Below are 24,729 nucleotides of genomic sequence, written 5' to 3' on the forward strand. Positions count from 1 at the left end.
AATGGAGATCTTTTTTAAAGGTTAAAAACTCATTCAATTTTATGTCTTACAGGGCTTATACTGAGTTCAATATTGTATAACTATTACCTCAACTGTGAACCTAGAAACTTCACCCACTTGTGAAAGAGATGTACTCTTGCTCTGGAGTGTGTTACTGAATATGTTAAAGCTGTAGTAAAATGCTTCTAATCATGTAGTTATTAAAAATTTAAAAAATGATAAAAAATAATTCCTCAAAGCATAAAAATGTGCTCCTTAATTATTAGTAGATGTGAAAAACATTACCATTGAAATCTACCTGACAACTTTATATCCATGCTCAGATGCCAAGGAGCTTAGAAAGTAACCGGATGTTAGCATTTTAGGGATGAGAGTCATTTGCACTAGATGGCAAAGTAACCACTTCTCACTCTTTTCTAACAGATGTTATGTTTTCAGCATCAAGTTTCAGTATCCCATATTTTCTTGTGAGAGTATCTCCACAATAATACCATTACTGAGAACAGTGAAGAACTTCTAAGAGACGTTTTAGAAGTCAGATGCTTCTCTGGAAAATAAAAGCACACAAGAACATTTTATAGTGGGTGAGAATAAAAGTTTTCTGCTTCAAATTTTTACATCCAAGATATCTCTCTGTGCTCTGCTGAGAAAAATTGCCAGGGGGTAACACATAATCCCAATGCATACTTCCCCCTAGTTTTAAATCTCTTTTCAGGTGACAAATAATTCTTCTTTGACCGTATTCACATGACTTTTAAAAACTTATTTAATTAAAAAAGTAATTTACTGCTCAACAGGGACCCCGGAACAAGCGGATGTTCATCTTGATTGTTAAAACACTTTGAAAAAAAGGGATACTACATTATAAATCTCTGCATTCCAAGGTGGCATCACCAACTGCTTCAGTGTTGGGGATCAAATTGGGGTGCTGATGAGAGTGGTCATAAGTGGGATTACTTCATTCATAGTCCAACATGCAGAGGAGGTAGTTGTGTTGAGTAATGGTGGAGAGAAAGGGTTTCAGGATGACATAGACGAGGACTCAGATTTGAGCTCTGCTCTTGCCTGCTCTATCCTTTCAGATAGTGATGTGCAAAGCAACCCAGAACGGTAGCTGGGGCTTGAGTTGTAGAGTCGACTGACCTGACTCCATCTGGTGTGGTCACTTACCATGTTCCAGACCTTGGGCAGACTATTTAATCTCATTAAATATCAATCTCTACTTCATAGGGTTATTTGTTGTGAGGATTAAATGAGATAATTTTGCATACAATCCAGCATCATGTCTAAACACAGAAAGCTCATGAACATTTAATAATGCTAACTACTTTTCTTCTTGTTAATTTGGGTATCAGCATGGTGGAACCTGAGCAGTTGTTACCAGGCGTGTCCAGCCTGTGGCTGTGGGCAGCATGCAGTTGAAAATAGATGAGTCCAGCTCAATACAAAGCTATAAGCTTACTTAAAGCATTATGAGATTTTGTTTTTAGTAACTTGACTGTGGAGTTCAAGACTGATAACTGTGCAGATGACAATGTCATGTTGTAGGGTCAAGGTTGGACAAACTTCTATCAGCTATGCCTAGTTTCAAGCCTAATATTTTATCTTCATAAAATGGAATTTAAAATATTCATCCTCATGGGGTTTTTAGGACCAATGAATGAGATCTGGAGATTCGAGAGGCTAGTACGCTTGTGGGCTGAGATAGTTCAGAAGCACTTTGCAGCTTACCTGCATATTTGATTTGTGTTTATTCAACTACTATTTCACTCTTGGCTTTGATGCTTTTAGAACACTAGAGGACCCTTTGGTCACCCTGCCTCTTGGGCAGGCTCCATACCATTCCCAGATACCCTCACACAATAATGTAACTTTCCTGGCTTCCATTTAAGGATGGGAGGCTTTGCTATTTACGCTTAAGTACTTTCTAGGTCTCTAGGTATCTGATCTTTAATAAAGGCTGTCTTTTATAAATCTTCCTTTCAACCACCATAAGTGCCACTGGCTTTTGATCCATGAATGTCTCACTTTCAAACATTTGTAGAAGGACTCATAATTGGAAAGCTTAAAAAAAGTGCAGCTTCCAAGTCTAAAGGTAATCTTAAAAGACAGCTGGGAGAGGAGAGCCTTACCAGTTCCATTAGGGCTGAAGTTGTAAAGAGAAAGTATCTTTACATCAAACTGTAAGTGAGTGGCCATTTTTATAAGAACACTGCAAGGTAATACAATCCCACTTTAAACTTAGAAGTCATGAAGTTCTCACTGCTCTGAAAAGAAAGTGGGGACAGCAAGTTGTTTAACATCCTGCAGGCTATAGGAAACATGGCTATAAAAGCAAAATAAAGACATGGGTGTCCCTACCCTTGATTCTTTCCTTCCCCTGACTACGGGATCATTATTCACAGAGAGGGTGTGCAGCCTTGACCTGTCACTCTGTTGTTTCGGTTTAGATTTCTTACCTGGGAAGGGCTAAGGACAACACCTAGTTTCTGCCTTACAGGATCAGTGACATACAGGTTTGAACACAGCAGTGTACAGGAAGCAGGCCGCTCAAATTCAGCAGCAACTCAGACTACTAAGATTACATTTTAGTGAGTGGAAAAATTTACATTTGACCAGGATTTGGCTTGGTTCTTGCACTATGCAAGGCTTAAGAATGGATGTAGAGAGGTTGGAGAGATGGCTCAGTGGTTAAGAGCACCGATTAATCTTGCAGAGGTCCCAGGTTCAAGTCCCAGTACCACATGGCAGCTAACAACCACCATCTATAACTCCAGTTCCAGGGGATCTGATGCCTTCTTCTGACCTCCAAGGGCATTGCACAACACAGGTGTACTTGTACATATGCAGGCAATACACTCATACACATAAAATAAAAATAATAAAATATTTTTAAAAAGAATGGATATAGAGATGATTCAAACATGAGTTCTTCCCTTTGGAGTGATACTATCATACTGGATAGAAATAACTAAAATATAGAGTACAAAATGCAAATATCTGTAGCAAAGGGGCAGACACAATAAATTGGATTAGAGAAAGTGAGAAATCATTCATAGTTATGCGAGGAGGGAAAGCTTCATGAAGAGTTCGTAGTTGAGTTAGGTTATATATATTTTATGCATGCAGAGATGGGAGTTAGTGTGTCAATGGAATGATTTTATAAATAGCTTTATCTAGAAAAGTAGAATGGGAAATTTATCCAGGGAGGATGGGAGTAATCTTTCCCAAGGAGTACGGACTTAATATTAAAAGTTATCAATTTATCCTGTAGGCTAGAGATGAGTAGGTTTTTCAATCTTCACTTTTCAATAGAATCACAAGTTATTAAAATTACAAAGATGTAAGCAGGGTTGTTTCTAACCTTTGTGATGTCTAGAGCAATGGTGTGAATGAACTACACACACTGTTTGAATACTTCAGATTTTAAGGAATTTCTTCTGACACCTGGTCTGGAACTGGAGACTCCAGGGCTCCTCTTTCTTCTTGAAGGCCAGCCAGCCACTAGAGGCCCACGTGGTGACATGGACATTAAGAGAGAAGGCACAGAGGAAGGTGGAAATAGGCTGAGGTACCTGGGTGACAGCTGTGCCCACCCCAGTCAAGGATGCAAAATGTGTCAGTCTTCAGGGTAATGGGAGGGTAGCTTCTGCCTCATGCTTCCTTTCCTGACTCCAGATACCAGGAAGTACTAAGCCTCACTGTGCACAGGCCCTCATCTCACCCACCAGGGGAGAACTAGTGTGCTCCCATTTAGGGAATGTGGGGCAGATATGGAGACGCTAAGGCAGCTGCATTCCTGGTTTCCCAGGGTACTGGCTAGGATTTCTATTTGCCTGTTGACACGCACTCATTGACTAGAGATCCAATTTAGCTTCCATGTGTCTCTCATACTCTGGCTGTGCTCAGTTGGTATTTATTTTATTTTAATGGTTTTACTTTTGTGGAGTTGAGTCAAGGTCTCATTCTATAGCCCAGACTGATCTTGAACTCACAGTGGTCCTTCTGCCACACCCTTCTCAAACTTTGAAATACTAGATGAAAAGAAAAAGGAGGAGAGAGAAGAATAAGAACGGGTGAAGATGAAGAGGAGAAGCAAGTGGGGAAAGAGGGGGAAAAGGAGGAGGAAGAAGAGGCACAGAGAAGGAAGAGGTGATGGTTGTGGCGGGGGTTAGAGAAGAAATAATCTAGGAAGGTGTGGAGCATCCTCTCCGAAGGGGTGAGAGAGGACACGCCTGACTTATGATGCTTGATGCCCTGTAAAGCACATAGTCCTTTCCTTGGTCTGGTCCGAGGGTTGCCCTCTATCTAAACTCAACACCAGAACCACTAGTGCAGAATATCATGGGGGTGTAGTTTCTGGATCTGTGTTAACAAGTCCCAGGATGATGCTAAGGCAGGAGCTGAGTGAAGAATCATTACATGAGGGTGGTGGCGGTGTGGTGCAGTCAGAAGGAGCAGTGGAGCTGAGATAGCTGCTATTTTCAGCTTGGTGTGGGTGGAACCACGTCCTCTGGACAGAGATATTGGATTCTTGAAGCCTAGTCCCTGTGAACATGATCCAGTTGGACATGGGATCATTAAAGATATGATCATATCAGAATGAGTTCATTAATGTAGGTTAAGCCAGAATAGTAGCATCCTTATATGATGGTGTTGTTGAGGGGAAGAGGCCCCCAAAGAGGGCACAGATAGGGACTGAACTGCTGTGAGGTAAGTGAGGAGTGCCCAAGGTTGCTGGCAGTCACCAGAGTTTAAGATGGGCAAGGAAAGAGCGTGCATGGACTTGGCTTTCATTGCCCTGGGTGATCAGCAAAGGCGAACCTTTCTAAGCGCAGCTCCTGAAAGGAGACCGTTCTCCACAACACAAACTCTTCTTAAACCATGGATCCCTCCACACACATGTTGTGTCCTTCTTTGTCATCTAGCTGCAAAACCCCAAGGTTTTAATGTACTAGGGTCTCTGGTGACCTGCTATATAAAGAACCATAGGCAGAAGGTATTAATTTACTGGAGATTTCAATGTCAACTATGTAATAAAGTCATTTCCAATGGCAAAGGAAAATGTTTTCATATTCTTTTTTTCCCCTTCTCATGATGACAGTTATTTGGTTTTGAAATTTTGGGGCTAGTATTTTAAGGTATTCGCTTAAATCTACCATACTGAAAATTATTCAGAAAACCTATAGGAGGTTTTGCCTCTACAAGTAACAATTTCCAGATAGGAAATTATTGCCACAGTGAGTTGCTGAAGGCACAGCTGAAAAAATGGGTCATGCATTCATGACATTTTGGGACATAAGCCGCCAAGCACTTTGTTCTTCACTGTTTTTCCTCTTCTCATAAAAAAGCCATGCTAACGAGTTACTTTTTAAAAGCATTCTGATTTCCCCAGTGAATCACGCAGGAAAGACTCCCTGGCATTCTCTCCGGAGGACTCAAACAGTTGTTTGTTCTCAGAGCTCAGGTGTGCTGAAGGAGCTGCGGGCTAAAAACACACACTGGATATTGGCTAGCAGGCGGGAGCATCCCTGCCTTTCCAGCCCTGATTTCTCCTGTTGCTGTCCAACCAGCCTGCCCACTTGGGGGAAAAGAAAGAGGAGAGAAAAGACTAGATTTTCAATTTCAGTTTAATTACTCAATTTATAGTGCCCACCGGGAAGGACTTAGGGGCAAGATTAATGCTTAACAATATACCATTTTGCATTGCTGTCTGATAAAGATTACTGTATTGATTATCCAAAGTGAGGTTTCAAAAATGTTTTTCAAGGGGCTGGTGAGATGACTCAGCAGGTAAAGGCCCTTGCCACCAGGACTAGTGACCCATATTATAGGAGAGAACAGTTTCCCATAAGTTGTACTCTGATCCCAAAAGGAAAGCTGTGACCTGCCCTACTCCCTAAATAAATAAATGAAAAAAAAGTTTTCCCAGAGTCAAATTTCTTTGGCGGTAAAGTGATTTGAAAAAGAGGCTGATTTGGGAGACAGAGACAGAGGATTACCATGAATTTGAGGCTGACCTGCAGTGTGGAATAAGATGTTGTTTCAAAAAGCAAAATGAACTAAAAAAAACAGAGCAAAACAGAGAAAAGGTAGTGACTTCGTTTTTTCTTTTTCCAGAAATCAGATAAATTTGAGTTGTCAGACGTCTCTCTGCATTACATTGCCTGTCTGGTTTTGAGAGTAGGGACACACCCTCATTGGAAGAACAGTGGGTAGAAATTCCACTGATTCATTAGAAATGTAAGCTGTTAGACAGTGTGTGCAATTTGATTATCTGAGAATGACTGTACAAATTACATACTAGCACATTTATCCCCTATGTTTAAGGTTCGAAGATGTTCCCTCTCTTATTGAGACTGGAAACTATCATTTTCTCTGGCATCAGATCAGGGTTTAAGGTTATGAGTAAATATTTGGTGTTCGGTTTTGGTCTAGTTTAGCCAAATGTAAAAGAAGAAAAGATACAGGACTTGGAAATTCTGTAGTGTGAGTCTGCCTCACTGTACCTGGAGACAATCACGTAAAGCAAAGTAAACGAATTGCAGAAAGACAAATACCATGTTTTCTGTTATTTGCGGTTCCTAGATGTTATATGGATATATAAAATCACATATATTATGCACACACATATGATACAAAAGTAGAAATAAATCTGTCTACGGGGACAATGGGAAGAAGGAGGGTGAGAGGGGGTTTGGGGTATGAGAGAAGTATGCTCAGTGCAGAAAATATACTTGAAAGAAAGCTTGACAATAACAAAGTGACCTGGTCTCAGTAGAATTTTTGACCAATTGCTCTTACTCATTAAAACAATGGGGAAAACAGACCTCTTTATAAGGTAAGGTGTTTCCCATGTGGCTTACTGCATAGACATTATGACAACAGTGACTTTTTAGGTTTTAACTATTGCTCAGCCTTATGACACCACTTGAGTACCTTCAAATAACTCAACAAAGCAATCTAAGGACACAGAGCCTCAAAGGTAAAGAAACCATTTGAGAGACCCGCTGCTGTCTTTGTTGTTAAGCATTGCTCTGAAGGATTAAGAGACTACTCTGCAAGGCAACATTTTATCATCAAATTCAAAAGCAGAAAGGTGCTGATAGGCACTGATTTCTGCCTCCTCATTTTGTTGTAGGGCATGTTAAACAAATTGAGTTCCCTGGGTTTAAAGCTTGGTGAATTATGGGGTATTTGGCATAGATTAGCTAAAGCTAGAACTTGATTTGGGTGGGTTGACAATGTTGTGATGTACATTATATAGGTGAATTATCATGTGTTGTTTGATCTTGCAGGGAAGTTATCTCTGAAACCCTGGAGGTGCTCCCATCCCATGTCAGACCCAAGCTGGCCTCAAACTCCTTCTGTAACTTTGGATCTTGAGTTTCGGATCCTCCTGCCTCTGAGAACTGAATTACAGCCATGCATCTGCACATCCGGTTTAGGTGGTGCTGGGGCTAGAACACAGGGCTTCATGCATGCTAGGCAATAAAGTTACTCTATCAACTGAGCTGTATCTCCAGTCTCTGGAAACCCACTATTTTGTATGCTAACTGAAAAGAACAGTAATAATTAAAAAAAAAAAATAGAACAACCAAAAGAAAAACATACCCTTGATGGGTATAAACGCAGATTTGTCATTTGCTTCCTGGCAAGGGTGTGTTATAATTTATACCAGAGGAAAAGAAAGAAAGAAAAAGAGGAATAGAATTTTGTATGTGCGAGTGAAACCTGAGCGCTGTTTTGCCACAGGCCCTTGCCTGCCTTCTTCACGTCTCCTGAGCTGGTAGCATGCGGAAGCCTTGCAGCTCAACTGACCTGCAGTGGGGTTGGTGGGGTGGGCACCAGAGCTCCTGGCCATGGCCTCTCTTGTTTTACCTCATGGGTGGCTGCATGTCACAAGCACCTTAAAGAGCTGCATAGACGTTCGTCTACCTGACAATACAAATCTTAGATGATGAGGAGACTGGGTATGGAAAGCGTGAAAGAAGGGACAGCTCCAGCTAAGTGGGAGCAGAAAGAAATGATGGAAAAGGAAAGTCACCTTGGGGCAGTGAAGTTTTTGTTCTAGAGGGTCGATTCTTAGCTGCTTGGGAGCAAGTGAACTTCAGGTGGGTGAACTGACCCTTGAGACCACAGAGGAGGGTCACCTTAGTTTAGGGAAAAGCAGATGGAGGTATTCATTTGTTCTACAAGTCACGACATGGTCACAGGGTCACATTTGGAGTGACTGAGTCTGTTTGTTTACTATTTCATAGTTTTGAATAGGATGAGGTGGTGGGAAGGAATAGGTTTGGGGTAGACAAAGGAAGCATATGACCGTCCATAGATGAGTGAGTTATTTGTTTCAGAATCAGCAGCATATAGACTGCTCAGAGAGAACAATTAGCATAACTTTCATGAAACATTTCCTAATGCTTTATTATTAATAATTAAAACAAAATTCTAGTTCATGAGAAACAAGGAAATACCTGATTGGCAAAGCGTTCCTGGATTCTTCCTGTGGTCTCTGAAAAAGAAAGCAGAAAGACATCTTATATGAAATCGTGGAATCCTGCTGTGTCCTCAGTCAGAACACCCATAGCAGCCACAGACTCTGTGGACAGGGTTTTAAGTCACGTCATGATATGCGCATGCACAAGTGCTACATTCTTGTGGGCGGGCATCAAAACTTAAATAGATCATGTTAGGCAGGGATACCAGAAAGGCGAATGGAAGTATTTTTTGAGGCAGAGTCTCCATATATAGCTCCAGTTGGCCTTGAACTCAGGGTCCTCCTACTTCAGTCTCCTGAGTGCTGAGCTCACAAGTATGGGCTACAGTGCTGGGTTAGCAGTGCTACTTAAAAAAAAAAAAAATTATCATTTTTATTTTAAGTGTATACGTGTATTGCCTGCATGTAGGTAAGTGTACCTGTGTCATGCAATGCCTGCGGAGGTCAGAGGAGGCTGTCGGATCCCCTGGGTCTTCTGCAAGAACAACCAGTGTTCTCAACCACTGAGCCACCTCTCCAGCCCCAGTACTACTTTTTAAAGCACCTCCTCTACCCAGGAGATGATGAAGACATTATTATACTTCATTGTTGTGTATTTCTGGGCATTGAAATTCAAACCAACAGCTCAATAGATGGTGTCTTCTCAGGATAGAAAAAAATCAGTGCAATGAATAGAAAGCAAATGAGCAACATTAAAAATATGGATCAAAACCAATAAACCATAATGTCATTATTGAAACAACCTAGGGATGCCCAGTATCACATGAATCTTAAACAGAAGATAAAATCCTTAGCAATAATAAATTGATAACCAACAAATTTCCAGAAAGGAAAGAAGAGATATGGTAGCACCAAAGCTATTACCTGTTTGTGGATAACTATGCTGTATACACCATATTAAACATGTTCTTTTAAAAATAAACTTTAATGTGGCACCTACTAGATGATCTGAGCATGAGCTATGTGTCCCTTCTCAGTGAAGAGGAAGCAACCCAGAGACACTGAAGAATTTGACACTATGTATATCCCTATCCCTGTAACATGCACATATGAAAACTAAAAAAATAATGTTAATGAAGTAATTGTAGAGTCAGATGTAGTTGTAAAAATAATATAGAGGTAAGGCATGTTGGTGCAGGACCATAATCCCAGCACTTTGGAGGATGAAGCAGGAGGACTACTAAGTTTGAAGTCAGCCTGAGCTACAGAGTGAGACTCTGTCTCAAAAACAAAAATAATACAGAAAGATTCTTTGTATCCTTTCCCCAGTTGTCCCAATGGCAACATCTTAAACATCAAGAATGTTATATAATTGGAATCCATTTTAGTTACTTATTCTGTTGTTGTGATAAAACACTATGATCAAGGCCACTTCAAATGGAGCTTATTTGGCGTATGTTTCCGGAGGATAAGAGTCTATCACAGCAGACAGGCATTACTGGAGGAAGCTGGTGCAGAGTAGAGTACCCACCTCTTCAGGCACGTACAGGAATCAGAGAGGCAAACTGGAAGTGGGCAAGGCCAAAGGCCACCCTCAGTGGATGTGTTTCCTTCGGCAAGACCCCACATCCTAAACCTCCCCGAACTATCACAAACTGGAGACAAGTGTTTAAATACTTGGAGCCTGTATGGAACATTCCCATTCAAACCACCACATTCCACTCCCTGGTCCCCATAAGCTCATGACCATACCACAATGCAAAATGCATTAATCCAACTTACAAAGTCTCCAGTCTTTAACAGTTGCAACAACATTTCAAAATCCAAGGTCCAAAGTCTCTTCTGAGACTCAAGGCACCCTCTTAACTGTAACCCCTTACAACATCAAAAAGCAAATTACATACTTTCAACACACAGTGGCACAGAATACACATTGCCATTCCAAAAGGGACAAATGGGGCATAGTGAGGAAATACTAAACCAAAGCAAGACAGGAACCCAGCAGAGCAAACACTAAACCCTGTAACTCTACTTCCGATGTCTGGGATTTTAATTCCAAAGGGCTTAGATGGCTCAGCCCGCCCAGCTTTGTCACATGAAACATACATCTCTCTCTTGACCTGAAGCCAGTCCCTGCACACAGCTCTCCTTGGCAGATGTCTCATGGCTCTGTCATCTCCAACAACTTGGGGTCTCAACTGCAAACCAGGCTTCACCTTCACAGCTTTACACAAGAGCCTCTTGAACTCTCAGGGCCTTTTAAATCACACAGAGTGAGATTCCCCTCACTCTTGCATCGTCTATGCCTCTAAAGCCAGTACCACTTGAAGGCATTCCCTTGCCATATACTGCCTGGACTCAGAGGCTCTCTGAAACCAAGGAGGAAGAATTGATGATCCCCTCACTCTTGCATCGTCTATGCCTCTAAAGCCAGTACCACTTGAAGGCCACTGCCAAGTTTGGCAGCCAATTTGGGATGGGCCTTGGCCTCTTTCACCCACATTATCAGCAGCTTTTGTATGTTTTGCATATTTAGGACCATAAAACTCCTTGGGCCTTTCCTTTCACAAGGTAGAAGCTTAGCTGGGTAGGGTCTTGTCCTGAGGTATTTCTTTATGCCCCATTTGTCTTTTTTTCATTGTAGGTCTGCATAATATTTGCCATTAATAACCATGACACTGATTCAACATTAGGCTGTCTTAAAGTTTCCTCTACCAAAGAAATGAGTCCATTATGCTTTAATTTAGCCCGAGGTGAGCTCTTAGGCAGTAGGCAGATGGCAGCCAGATTCCTTGCCAAAATATCCTAGTTGTTTTTATATCCTTGTTTCTCTCTGGAACTACCTTGCTCTCAGAACTATTTTCATCCAAGTTCCCACTAAGCTCTGCTTACAGAACCCAACTGCTTTTCTAGTCCAAACTTCCAAAGTCTTCCACATTTCTCCAAAGACCAGCATGGCCAGGTTCTTCACAGCAACAGCCTGCTCTCTGCTACCAACTTCGGTGTTAGTTATTTATTCTATTGCTGTGATAAAACACCTACCAAAAACAGGAGGAAGAGTTTATTTGGCTTACAGTTCCAGGGGGAGAAGAGGTCATCATGGCAGGGAGGCATGGCAGGAGGCAGGCAGAGTAGAAAGCAGAAGGCTCACATCTTCAAGTAAGTGCAGGAAGCAGAGAGACATACTAGAAGTGGACAAGACTAAGCCCACCCCAATGATCTGCTCCCTCCTGCCAGGCCATATGTCCTAAACCTTCTAAAACAGCACTATTAACTGGGGATGAAGTGTTCGGATACTTGGAGCCTATGGGAAATGTTCTCATTCCACCACCACAGAATCATATATAATCTCTGGGAATTGATGGTCCACCTAGTGTAATTTATTGGAGGTTTATCCTGGTGGCTACACATACCAGTAGTTGTTTTCTCTTGCTGGCTGAGTACTATTCCAGGGTACAGTTGTACCATACTTTGTTTAACTGAATAGTTTCTAGGATTTGGCTTCTCTGAGTAAAATTGGTGTGTACATTTGTGTATAGGTTTTTAAATGAATGTAAGTCTTTATTTCTCTGGAATAAATGCCCAGGAATATAAATGCTAGGTGGTACAGCAGTTGTATGTTGAATTGTTTAAGAAGCTGCCGATCTATAAGCCAACAAGGTGGCTCAGCAGGTAAAGGTATTTATTTTCAAGCCTTACAATTGCCAAGCCTGAGTGTGATCTTGTAGTCCTACATTGTAGGAGAGAATTGACTTCTACTGGTTGTACTCTGACCTCCGTATGTGCTTCATGGCATGTATGCCCCATCCCATAAATGTAATAAAAAATTTTAAGAAAAAAGTTGTCAATCTGTTTTTTTTAAAGACACAACACACAAATGAAACTTATCAGTGAATTAATCAACTAATAATAATTATTAAAACTTCCTAAGAATTTGGTACCAGGTGAGGTATTGTTTGGGGGCACAGTAGAGGTATAAGTAGCATACAAAACAGAGTGGAGCATTGAGGGGGAGATTTGATTATACTGTTACTAAAGTGACAGGGGTCAAGATTAGAGGTTCTAGATATATTAAAAATCAATTTATTTGTTTTAAAGGGGCATAGCTCCTATGAATACTTTTGATGGTTTAATATTTAGAATTTTATTAGTGTTTATATAGCATGTTTAAAGAGGAGGCAACATGGGGCTGGAGAGATAGCTCAGCTGTCAAGAGTGCTTCCTTCTCTTCTAAAGGACCTGAGTTTGGTTCTGTATCTGCAGATCCAGGGAATCTGGCACCTTCTTTTGGACTCCATGGATACCTCCCCACACACATGGCATACACTCACACAGACACACATGCACACATAAATAAATAACAAAAAGTAAAATAAGTAAAATAAATATTTTTTGAAAAGAGGAGAGAACATACTCAGAGGGAAAGCCTTTGAATTAGGTTTTAAGTCTTGGAAGGCTGAAGAAAATGGATTGTCCCCTAGAGCCTTCCAAGCCTGGTCAATACCTTGAGTCTAATCTGGTAAGATGCACCTGACTTCTGACCTCTAGAGTCATCAGATTGACAAATCAGTTTTTGAAAATATATTTTTTGATTGATTTATTTTTATTTTATGTGTATGAGTGTTTTGCCTACATGTATTTAAGTGTACACATCTGTACACTTAAGGAGGCCAGAAGAGGGCATCCGATCCCCTGGAGCTGGAGTTACAGATGGTTGCTAGCTGCCATGTGGGGCCTGGAAATGAACATGGGTCTTCCACAAGAGCAACCAGTGCTCTTAACTGTGGAGCCATCTTGCTAGACTTGATTTGTCTTATTTTTTAAGCCACTAGCACTATAGTAACCTCCAACCTTCTGTATCTGTGGGTTTCATTTCCTCAGATTCAATCAACCATGTGTTGAAAATACTTGGAAAAAAGAATTGGAGCATGCTGAGCCTGCAGGTTGTTTCCTGTCGTGCTTCCTGGGATAGAGCAGCACATGACTCTACAAGGTGCTTACAGTGGATTAGGGAAGATAGCAATCTAGAAATTATTAATGTGGATGGCAAGAAGTGTGCTGGTTATATACAAATAGAACATTTTACCCAGGGCCCCTGAGCATCTTTGGATTTTGGTATCTGAAAGAAATCCTGGGAACAATTCTCCCAACTCAAAGTCAAGTGTGTGTGTGTGTGTGTGAGAGAGAGATAATAAACATTGAAACACATCCTGAGAAACAATGCTGTTATTTTAAAGATTTATTTCTCTCTCTCTGTGTGTGTGTGTGTGTGTGTGTGTGTGTGTGTGTATGAAAGAGAGAGAAAGAGAGAGAGAGAGACAGAGAGAGAGAGACAGACAGACAGAGAGACTATATGGCACATGTGTATGGGTGCCTGTGGAGGCCAGAAGAGGGTGTTTGATCCCCAGGAGCTGGAGCTACTGGTGGTTGTGAGCTGCCTGATGTGGGTGCTGGGAACTGAAGTTTGGTCCTCTGGAAGAGCAGTAAGTACTCTTAAGTGCTGAGCAATCTCTCCAGCCCCTATTTTTTACTACTGATGATTGAGGGAGAAATGACTGTGATTTGTTACAGCAGCAATAGGAAACCATCTCAAACAAGTTCTCTCCCTCTGACCTGATCATTCCTTAAGAGCTCAAGAGGGAAGACCATGGCTGCTGAGTGACAGCTCTGGAAAAGGTCCTGGGTGACTCACGTCCCGTATCATTGAAATAGCTTTAAGAAGTGGAAGTAATCATTTTTATCATAAATATTTTATTTATTTAAAATTTTTTTGTGTATGAATGTATTGTCTGCATGTTTGTAAGTGCACCCATGTCATGCAATGTCCATCAAGGTCAGAAGAGGGCATTGAACTGCCCTGGAACTGGAGTTATGGATTGTTAGGTGCCATGTGAGTGCTTATAATCAAACTTAGGTCTTCTGCAAGAGCAGCCAGTGCTCTTGACTGCTGAGCTTTCTCTCCAGCCCCTGTACTATGTCTTTAATAAACCCAATAGAATGAGAGAGGCTGTGGCAGTTAGCTCATCTGATGATAAAAAACGGAGTTGAGACCTTGTGGACCATGCACCAACTTTGGGAATGGAAACTGAAACACCTCCAACCTATTCTCACCAATATTTGGGGGAACAACTTCTTTAATAGTTATAATTCTTGGATACCTACATCCTGTTCTCTAAGTTGCATGGCTGTCCATTCATTGCTCACCTATACATTGTTGATTAATTACTTCAAATGAACCAAAACTTCAAGGGACATTCCTTTGCTGCCTAAACAGTTTAAAGCAGTGCTTTTTAACATCTTTAAGATAGCAGGCCCTTTTGAGGATCTAAGACCAGTTATGTATCTGCTTTCTGAAAAATGATAACACACAGCAAAATGGGGCAATGGCAAGCGGCTACAGACCCTCTGTGGCCATGTTATAGATCTGCAAGAATCTGCAGTTTTTAAGTTTGTTATGGACGGCAGGCCCCAACATGTGAGATAATGACTCCAACTGCAGATTCATTAGCTGTCAACTGTTTCCTGTAATTTAATGAACTGAAAGCATGGTCCAATATCTTATAGTATAGTAGGTTCATTTTAAAAATTATAGTGCCTTTATGATGTCAGATACCTCCTAAATGCTGGTTATATAAAGATAAATGCAACAGGGTACCTGCCCTTAAGAATATCATTGTTAAATGGTAGGCATAGATAGAAACAAATAAAAATTGCAACATATCCTAAGAAGTGTATTATTGGTTTTGTTGTTGTAATTATTATGATAGGATCTTACTATGGCCTACACTGGTATAGAACTCACTGGTTAGTTCATGCTGCCCTCAAACTTATGATTCTCCTCCCTCAGTCATGCTAGTGCTGGGAGTACAATTATGAACCACAGAGAAGTGTTTTAATCACTGAATTATGAATGGCATTCTCTAGTAACACAGAGAAGGACCAAGTAACGTGATTAGTCTTAGGGAACAGATAGGTTTCCAGGACTAATCACGTTACTTACTAACTCTGCCACTAAACACTGCTCTACTCCCTTTTAACTCATGAATAAATATATCACCAAAAACTCAAGACCACAATTTTTTTTTGTCTTTTTGAGACAGGGTCTCCCTGTAGCCCCAGCTGTCCTGGTACTCACTATGTAGACCAGGCTGGCCTCGAACTCGCAGAGATCCGTCTGCCTCTGCCTCCCAGAGTGCTGGGACTACACGCCTGCGCCACCACGCCCGGCCTCTCAAGACCCCAACTTTAAAGGTGTTATAATTGACCTTTAATGAATAGAGTTCAGCATGTCTTTTATATCTTTATCTTTTACGTGGGTATGATTGAGCAAATGCTGGCAATATGGTGAAGACAAGAAATTAAATCTAAGTTCAGAGCTTGAAGTGGTTCCTATACCCCTGTGCTTGAGAATCAGAGTCACAAGAAGTGGAACCTGACTCAGACTTTCAGAAACAGAGAGAATTTGGAGAGTGTTACGAAAATGACTGTTCTGAATAGAAGGGAGGCTTAGATGGAAGGAAGCAGTGCTGCCCATCGAGGTTTGGTGACTGAAACTCCTGTCAGTTTTTCATGCTTGAAGCAGCTGACATTTTTGAAACTATTATGGATTCTTCATCAGAGATGGACCATGAAGGAAGGATAGACTTCTGAGAAAACTAAACAGATTAAGAGATGAATCTGGAGGGTAATTTGGGGGTCTTATGGGGCTTTGGGGGCTTAGATTTGGGAGCAAAATAAAAAGGACAACTGAACAAAGCATGTGGAAGAATTTGGGAGTAATTACAGGGAATTAAGAGTAAAGTTGGTGTGACTCATTTACTTAACAAGTATCACTGGAGTAGCTTTCCTGAGTCATGGATAAGTACGAGACTCATCTTCAGCCTCGTCTCCCTGCCTGTTCCTTCTCCCATACTGGCCTCCAACAACAACTATTCTTTCTGGTCTCTGGTCCAGTCACTACAAAACTGCAAGGCGGGCTCTCTTGCATTTCTTGTCTAAGTTGGATATTCAGACCTCACAGTCTATTGCTTATTTAGGAGCACTGCACATATATTTTGTTTGTTTGCTTCTTTGCTTACCTCCTGTTCTAGAATGTAAGCCACCTGAAGTCAGGGAATACATCAATATTGCTTATTTTTGTCTCCAGGGACTCAGCCCATGTTGGCTCTGCCTAGGTGTTTAATACCTACTTGTGGAAGGAATAGCATTATTGTCAGCGAATAAAACCTTTATTGGCCTCCAACATATTGAAGGTAGCTGTCCTGATTCTTGCTCTCTTATCAAGGGAAAGGTTTGTGGGCCAAAATCTGAAGTTGACTTCTGATGACTTCTGGACCATGCCAAAAACTTTTTGTATTAGTTGCCAGGGTAGGGCTGCCCCAGGTTGTTAGAACCCATGCGATCCATTCAAAAGCCTCAGATGCCAGACAGAGCTGCAGGATCTGGTGATTCCTCTGCTTTTTTTTGTCCTGCTTTGGCCTCTTCTGTCCTTCTGGTGTTTCTGTTCCTCCCTTTTGGGAAGAGTGTTTATTCTGAGTTATTATATGTTGAAAGTTTTTAACTTGTTTTATTATATGGGTCTTAGAATTCAAAGATTGCTTTGAGTCTCAGATCAGCCTTTGGACATTTGAATAATGTTAAAACTAAGACTAGAGGGACTTTTGAAGGTAGACTGAATATATTCTGCACTACACAATGGCCATGAGTCTATTCCCATAGGAGCAGGAAGACTGTGATTTAAAAGTGTTGTGTTTGGGTGTCCAGTTGACAAGGGATAGATTTGTGATGGCTAATCTTCATTGTCAACCCGACTGGATTCAGTATCACCTAGGAGACACACCTCTGGATGTCTCTGTGAGGATGTGTGCAGAGAGGTTTAACTGAGGATGCAAGACTCATTCTGAATGAGGATAACACTACCATATTCACTGAATAAAGATGAGAGAGAGGAGAGAGAGAGAGAGACTGACTTTGAAGCCAGTCTAGGCTACATATATAATGATACCCTGTCTCAGAAGACCAAACCATAAGCAACAAGTTCTTTTTTGTAAAACTCTATTTTCTTAACATATTTTAAAAAATATTTTATTATTTTTATTGTATGTGTGTGAGTATATTGCCTGCATGTATGTGAGTGCACCCATGTTGTGCAATGCCACGGACATCAGAAGAGGGCTTCAGATTCCCCTGAAACTGGAGTGAAGGACAGTTCATAGCTGCCATGTGGGTGCTGGGAATTGATCCCGGGTCCTCTGCAAGAGCAGTCAGTGCTCTTAACCGCTGAACCATCTCTCCAGCAGCATCTATACACATATCTCAATAGTATGATAGTTCTGAATTAATAATCTTAAGTTCTGGCAACAGAGAGTTAATTCTAGATAAATTAGGTCATGATTTTACTATTCCTGAAGATTAACAATATTATGTATTACCCTTTTATTCAAATTTCCATCCTTTTCTTTAAGAAAGCTGCAATTTACTAAATATGGTATCATGCATAGCAGCACTAAGTCTAGAAGCTGCTTTCTATTTGCACATGAAAGTAGAAAGCCTTGGTTGGTGGTAGACTGAACTGTAGGCTGAAGTGGTGGAAGAAACCCAAAACATACATCTGGCCTGTTGCAGTACAGACCGAGTGTAGGTTCCTGTAGCAAAAGGTGCGTCCAGCATCAGGGAATCAGTCTGTCCAAGCAAGGAAGAGGTAGGTGACAATGGCTGTGTCGGGAAACATGTCCATGCCTTAGGGGGACTTGCCTACTGGGAAGTGCACCACTTAGGCAACACGGCAGGAGCCCTTCGTGAGGGGCTCAGGGCTCAGGCAAAGGCTGTGAAGAGGTAAACAGGGAAGCTGTGCAGTGACAGTTGAGGCTCAGGGGGACTCAGAAACCAACGAGTTCATTTCTGAGAGTGACAGCTATTAAATTTAATTAATTGTTACTGTTTTTTGTGACTGTTTATGTATGTATGTATATGTTCCTATGTGTATGTGGGTACATGTATGTGCACATGTGTCCATGCATGTGGAGGCCAAAGGTCAATTTTAGGTATCTTTCTCAGTTACTCTCCACCTTGTTTATTTGAGACAGGGTCTGGCACTTTGGCTTGGAACTCCCTGATTTGACTGGGTTGGCTGGCCAACAAGCCCCAAGGATCCAACTCTTTCAGCCCCTGCAGTGCTGGGATTGCAAACATATGTTGCCAGGCTGGGCTTTTTCACATGGGTTTGGGGTTCAAATCAGGTCCTCGTGCTTATGTGGTAAGCACTTTACCTAACAGAACCATCTCCCAAGCCCCAACTATGACTCTTTAAATATGAGATACAAGATCTCTTTCTTTGAGCTGTTGAAATTCTAATAGATTAAAAAATTATAAATGTATTACTGTTGTGTGACTTAGTGGTTCTAATATCTGCTAGTGATAATATTTTTCTCTTGTTTCTGAATCTTTTCATTCTGATACAGATTTAAATGTTCTTGGACCCATTCAAGAAAACAGGAGGGAAATCCCACTTAACGAAAACCTAATTCCTCCCCCAATTTATTCCAATCATATTTGAAAGAGAGAAATGGAATTCAGAGAGATAAATTCTAACTGTATAAGCCTTTGCTAATAAAAGATTAAGAAGTGCGTGGTTTAGCATCTTTTAATTATTTTTTCTGGCGTCTTGAATATACAGTGTTTGAAATCTCTGATTGGATCAACACTATTTTGCTCAGAGGTTTGTGGACTTTGCATACTGATTCTTTCCTGTTTCCAAGTACATTTGCTTTTAGGCTATTTTTATTCACTTTAAAGGAATTTTAATAACTTTCTGTTGACAGCATGGACAGCTGGTCTTGAGAATTAAAGAAAATTCACTTGCTGACTGAGGAAGGAAGTGACATCAATGAGCTTCTAAAGTCAGCCCAGAGGGGGAAATTGGCTGGTGAGAGAGTAGCCTTTCATTGCACTGTATTTATCGAGCGACGCCTTGAGATGCAAATTGCTGTATCAATCAAACCTATGGTGCCTACCTCCAACCAAGTCTGTGCAAAACTGAAGCAACAATGCCCTGAGACACTGAGAGGAAAACGGATGAGGGGTGCAGGAACCCGGGGGCAAAGTGAATTATGGGTGCTCAGGATGTTGCCTTACCAAGCAGATACCTCATTCTCTGTCAAGCCTCAGTTTCTTTGTCCAGAGGAGGAGTTTGATGTAAACTGTTGGTTGAAGTCAGTCTATTTCTGTGACAGATGGCTAAGAAGCCCTTGTACTAATACATATAGTGTAGACATGTTTATCTTGGCACTCTTGTCCCTAAGAGAGCTATCAATTGTTTTCCAACCCCTCCTGAGAGTGATCCAGGAGCAGGGAGTGTTAGGTGTCATATAAAGCTACTATCTTGATCTCTTATTTTTAAGATGTGCTGTTATTACTTGGAACTTTACTGTGACAAAAGCCAGCCACCAAATCTGAGCTTTAAATAATGGTGATGATAGTAATACCAATTATCATGGTCACAGTAATAAATGTAATTTTCACTATGATCAGGGAATCTCTCTCTGCAGCTAATGTATACTTTTCAAAGACAGTCATGGTGCAAGTCAGTTGTATGTGTATATGTGGGTTGCGCTCTGTGGGAATTTACATGTGGGTGTATATGCACATATCTGTGCAAAAGAAAGACAGAAGAGCACCCAAGTTCATCTTGTAGTCATAAGATGAAAAAGTAAGTGGCTAATTATTTCCTATCCTATCCAAAAAAGGCATGTGAGATGGCTTGGGGGGAGACTCAGGTTGAGAACCACAGGAATTAGTTCAGCCCAATAAATAAGACACACGAACACAGGTTGACTTCATATTTGGGACATTGAATTCAGTTTTCAAAATTTTGTGAACTTAAATGTGAAAACTTGCACCAATTAAGGACAATGTTGGTTACACAAGGAAAGGTCTAGATAAACTCTCACTTGCCTTAGTTTTCAAGTCAAACACTTCACAGATTGTCCCACAAACTAGAGATGCTCTGTTTCTATCAAAAGTCATTCATTTGATTCCAAAACAATATTTTAATGAGTGTCTATTTAAAACAAATTAATATGCTAGCTTTTCTAGAGATATAGAAATAAAGTATAGGAAACTATGAACTCTCATACACACACAAATAACATCAACTTACAGAGCTGTCAGCTAATTTTAGTAAATTTCATATTTAGTCAGAGGCAAAAACCTGTCTAATTTGTGATGCCGCAGAACTGGTGACAGGGTCCCGTTCAGACTCTTCTATTCTGCCTGCCGCTTTCAGTCTACCTGCTGTTTGGTAGATTGCTTTACCTCTTTAGTTTTTGCTTTGTCTTGGTGCATAGTGAGTGTTGTAATGATTAAATGTGCTTTTCACTGCTTAAAGGCTTGGTTCTAAGAATGAGAGCGAGAATTTCTTAAGGGTTGGAACAATTATGAGAGGATGGGGAAGCTGGGGGCTTTCATGGAGGATGCTGTATCTGATCTGGGAATGGGGTTAGCAGAAGATGATGAGGGGAACAGAGCCTCACCCAGCTGGATAAGAACGACAACACAAGCTGGGGCAGGGGAGATGTCTCTGTCAACAAAGAGCCTGTCTGGCAAGCATGAGGACTTGGGTTCAGACCCCAAATCCCACATAAACAACTGAACATGGCAGTGAATGCCTACAGTCCCAGTGATGGGGATCAGGCAGGTGTGGAGACAGGCAGATCCCAGAAGTTAACTAGCCATCCTAGCTGAACAAAGGGTTCTGCTTAGTCAAAGGGCTATTGTCTACTAGGGAACAATAAGACCCAAAGTGAAAACTGTATATTGGATAGTGCCATGCAGGATATTTTTATTTAAGGGATTGTTACTGACTTGCATCTGGTAAGGGGTCCTTGAAGGCTTCTGAGCTACAGTGATGAAAACAGTGTTTTGGGAAGATTAATCCAACAGTGTCATGGCTGGAGGACAGGAATTGTGTTGAGGAGGTGGGAGAGTGTTGGATGAGTGTGAGGCACACCAACTAGAAGGCAAACCTTTCTGAAATAAGGCCATGTATGTCCATATGGCTATATTTACAAACAGAAATTCAGAGATGAATGAAAATGGCTTTTATGGGGAAAGGTTGGTGGGCACAGAGTGCAGAGGACTTGCTTGGGACTGAGTTTTCTGAGGAGATATCTTTTTCCATATCTGTGACTTTTGGAACACATAAATACTTTATACACCCAAAGTATAAAGTTCAGAATGTAAATCCTAAAACTGGACACAGACAAACAAATGAACCCAATTTTATATCAAACTACTAAAAAAGCATAACAGAAAACATTCAAGTAACTGAATAAAGTCTCTTTTCTTGTAGTTTATAGTCTAAGAATCAAAAGTATTGAAAAGAAGTTGTACTACTCAGTAAACTTACCATCAGTAGCAATATTGGTGTATATTTTGAAGCTATTTTAAGTTCACTATAGGACAAAGAAAATAAGTTTAATAGTATTGGATACTAAATTTTTCAGTATAAAAGAGGAATTCTACATTACAACAGGAATATTAGTATGACGTTATCATTTAGAGAACCCCTTCCCAGGACAAGAAGCATACCCCACACTCAAATCTTGGTTCTGCCTACTATACCCCAAGAAAAGTTATCAGAATGCTGTAGAGAAATGCATTCTGAGGCTGGGGCAGAAAACCAAAGCAGCTGCTCATAAACCAGTGAAGTCCTGGGGAAAAGATACAGGAATTCACTTAGTTTTTTGCTAGAAAAATGTGCACATCAAAAGAGTAATGATTATAACTGATTGTAATACATTACATAAAGATAAAACATTTGCCACTTGCCCTTCTTTAAAAGGTTTGCTGATTTCTGCTATAGGTCAGCAGTTTACATTCTAAAAAAATTACTGAGATTACCAAGACACTTTTATTTGTGTTTTATCTATTGATATTTGCCAAATTATTGTTCAAAGAGATACTGGTCCAGGGTCCTGGGATGGTTAATCTTGTCAACTTGATTGGATGACTAAACATGAAGGTTTTTAAGGCACACTCTGGGTGTTTTTGTGAGAGGATTTCCAGATACAATTAGATCGTGAGGCTCTGACCTAATGGATGTTTTAGTCTACTGAGGGATTCAAAATCTGAATAGAGTATTAGGAAGTGGTAGTGCTGTGGATGGTGGAGCCTGGCTGGAAGGTGTGGGTTACTATGACTTTAAGAGCTCTATCATGCCCTGACCCCTGCCCTTTCCTTTTGGGTTTCTGCTGCCGTGACTTGAACAGATCCATTCTATCACATCTTACTGGCCATGATGGACTCAAACTTCTGAACCAATGATCCAATTAATCCTTTCTTAAGTTGTTTCTTTTTTCCTCTTGAAAAACATTTTATTATTTTTATTTTATGTGTATGAGTGTATTATCTGTATATATGTAAGTGCACTCATATCATGCAATGCCTGTGGAGGTCAGACAAGGACATCAGATTCCTCTGGAACTGGACTTATGGATGGTTGTTAGCCACCGTGTGGGTGCTCAGAATTGAACCTAGGTCCTCTGCAAGAGCAGTCAGTGTTCTTAACTGCTGAGACATCTCTCCAGTTCTTATTTTTTCAGACAGGGTCTTATGTATCCCTGGTTGGCCTTGATCTTGCTATGTATCTTGAGCATGATCTCAAAATTCTGATCCTACTGTTTCTGTCTCCTGAGTGCTGGGATTACAAGTATGTGCACCATACCCACGTTATGTGATGCTGGGAATGGAAACCAGGGCTTTGCACATAGCAGGCAAGCAATTGTCCCACTGAGCTATTTGGGTGGGTGGGTAGGTGGGTATTGTAGGTGTTGCCTCTAGGCTGGAATATTTCCTCAGGAGGATATGTAAGGAACACGCAGTTGCTGGGAGGGGAGACTTTTTGGTGGTATAGCTGCCCTCAGTTGCCCCTAATCATGCTCCCTTTTCTTTTGTGAATCACTACTCATGCCAAGGTGGGCTTTTCAGTGAGCTGCCTGATAGGCACCTCGCTCCTGTAAGGAACCCCAGTAAAAACACATTCATTCACAAATGACTTGGAAGGCAGCCTTTCTTTGATTTCCTCTTGCCTTCACTATCTGGAGTAAAGAGAAATAGACTCGAGGAAAAGTCATGCCATAGTGGGCAATATAGCACAGATGAGGCTTTGAGAGGGAAAAGGGATGCATCATCTTCTGATACCGGAGGACAAGAGAGCAGAGGGCGTGTGATAAGTGAGAGAATAAGTCCGAAGCTCAGCTAGGCAGTGTGCTCAACGTAAGAATAGTGGGGCTTCCAAGGGGTCAGTTAGAGTTGGAATAACCATTCCTGGGAATAGGACTGTTAGGGTATGGGAAGGGGTAAAGGCTCCCCTCATGTTGGAGAACATGACTTCAAAGTGGCACCTGTCAGCATGGGGTACAGTGTCTCCTCTTTCTAGGCAGGTGGTAAAGTATACCAGGGGTTCAGTGTTCCTGGGGAAGTAGGGATCTGATGATGGGTGGTGTCCTAGTTCATTCTTCATTGCTGTGACAAAATATTCTGACCACAGCCAATTGGGGAGGAAAGGGTTTATTTATCTTGCATATCCCAGGTCACAGTTCATCCAGGAGCCCAAGGTAGGAACTCAGGGCAGGCACCTGGAGGCACGAGCTGGAGCACAGGCCATGGAGGAACGCTGCTTACTGGCTTGCTCCCCTGGCCCCTGCTCAACTTGCTCTCTTATCCAACACAGGCCCACCTGCCCAGGGGTGGCATCACCCACAGTGGGCTGGGCCTTTCCACATCACTGAACAATTAAAAAAATGCCCCACAGACATGGCCACAGGCCAGTCCAATGGAGGCAATTCCCCAATTGATCGCCTTCAACCCAGGTGTGTCAAGTTGACACTAAAGCTATCCAGCACACTTGACCCCTTGTCAATTTGACACACAAACACATCACTATTAAACCATATTAAACAAGCTTTCCAATTCTTGTCCCCAAGATATGATGTTAACATTAATATCACAACATAAGACAGTACAACCTTAAAAACTTCACAGTCCTTAAAAAAATCCAAACACTTAAAAGTCCATAGTCTCTTTTAAAAGTCTCAACTGTGGGTGGACTTCTGTAAAATCCAAAACAAGTACTGTCTTATTTCAAAGGGAAGAATCGGGCACACCTAAGCAAAACCAAAGTCCAGCAAAGTAGCTCAAGGCTGGACATCTGGGATTCACTCACGATCTTCTGGCTCCAAAGGGTACTGGCAGCTCCACTGTTCTGACTCTGCAGTCCACAGCACACTCAGCTC

The 24,729-nt window shown here is 41.3% G+C and overlaps 1 protein-coding gene and 1 long non-coding RNA gene across 2 annotated transcripts in view; one reads left to right on the forward strand and one right to left on the reverse strand.

The window, feature by feature from the left end:
* The window catches only part of LOC103745689, a 294,584-nt gene that overhangs the window by 82,729 nt on the left and 187,126 nt on the right, over positions 1-24,729 (forward strand). The window lies entirely within an intron of this gene.
* Chst9 (carbohydrate sulfotransferase 9) overlaps positions 1-24,729 on the reverse strand; it is a 300,534-nt gene that overhangs the window by 27,651 nt on the left and 248,154 nt on the right. Inside the window, exon 5 of the mRNA XM_008847654.3 lies at positions 8,475-8,512. Within this exon, the coding sequence (XP_008845876.2) occupies positions 8,475-8,512 (38 nt within the window). The remainder of the gene's footprint in view (positions 1-8,474; positions 8,513-24,729) is intronic.

The sequence above is a fragment of the Nannospalax galili genome, unplaced genomic scaffold (assembly GCF_000622305.1).
Source record: "Nannospalax galili isolate Female #2095 unplaced genomic scaffold, S.galili_v1.0 scaffold162, whole genome shotgun sequence".
NCBI lineage: Eukaryota > Metazoa > Chordata > Mammalia > Rodentia > Spalacidae > Nannospalax > Nannospalax galili.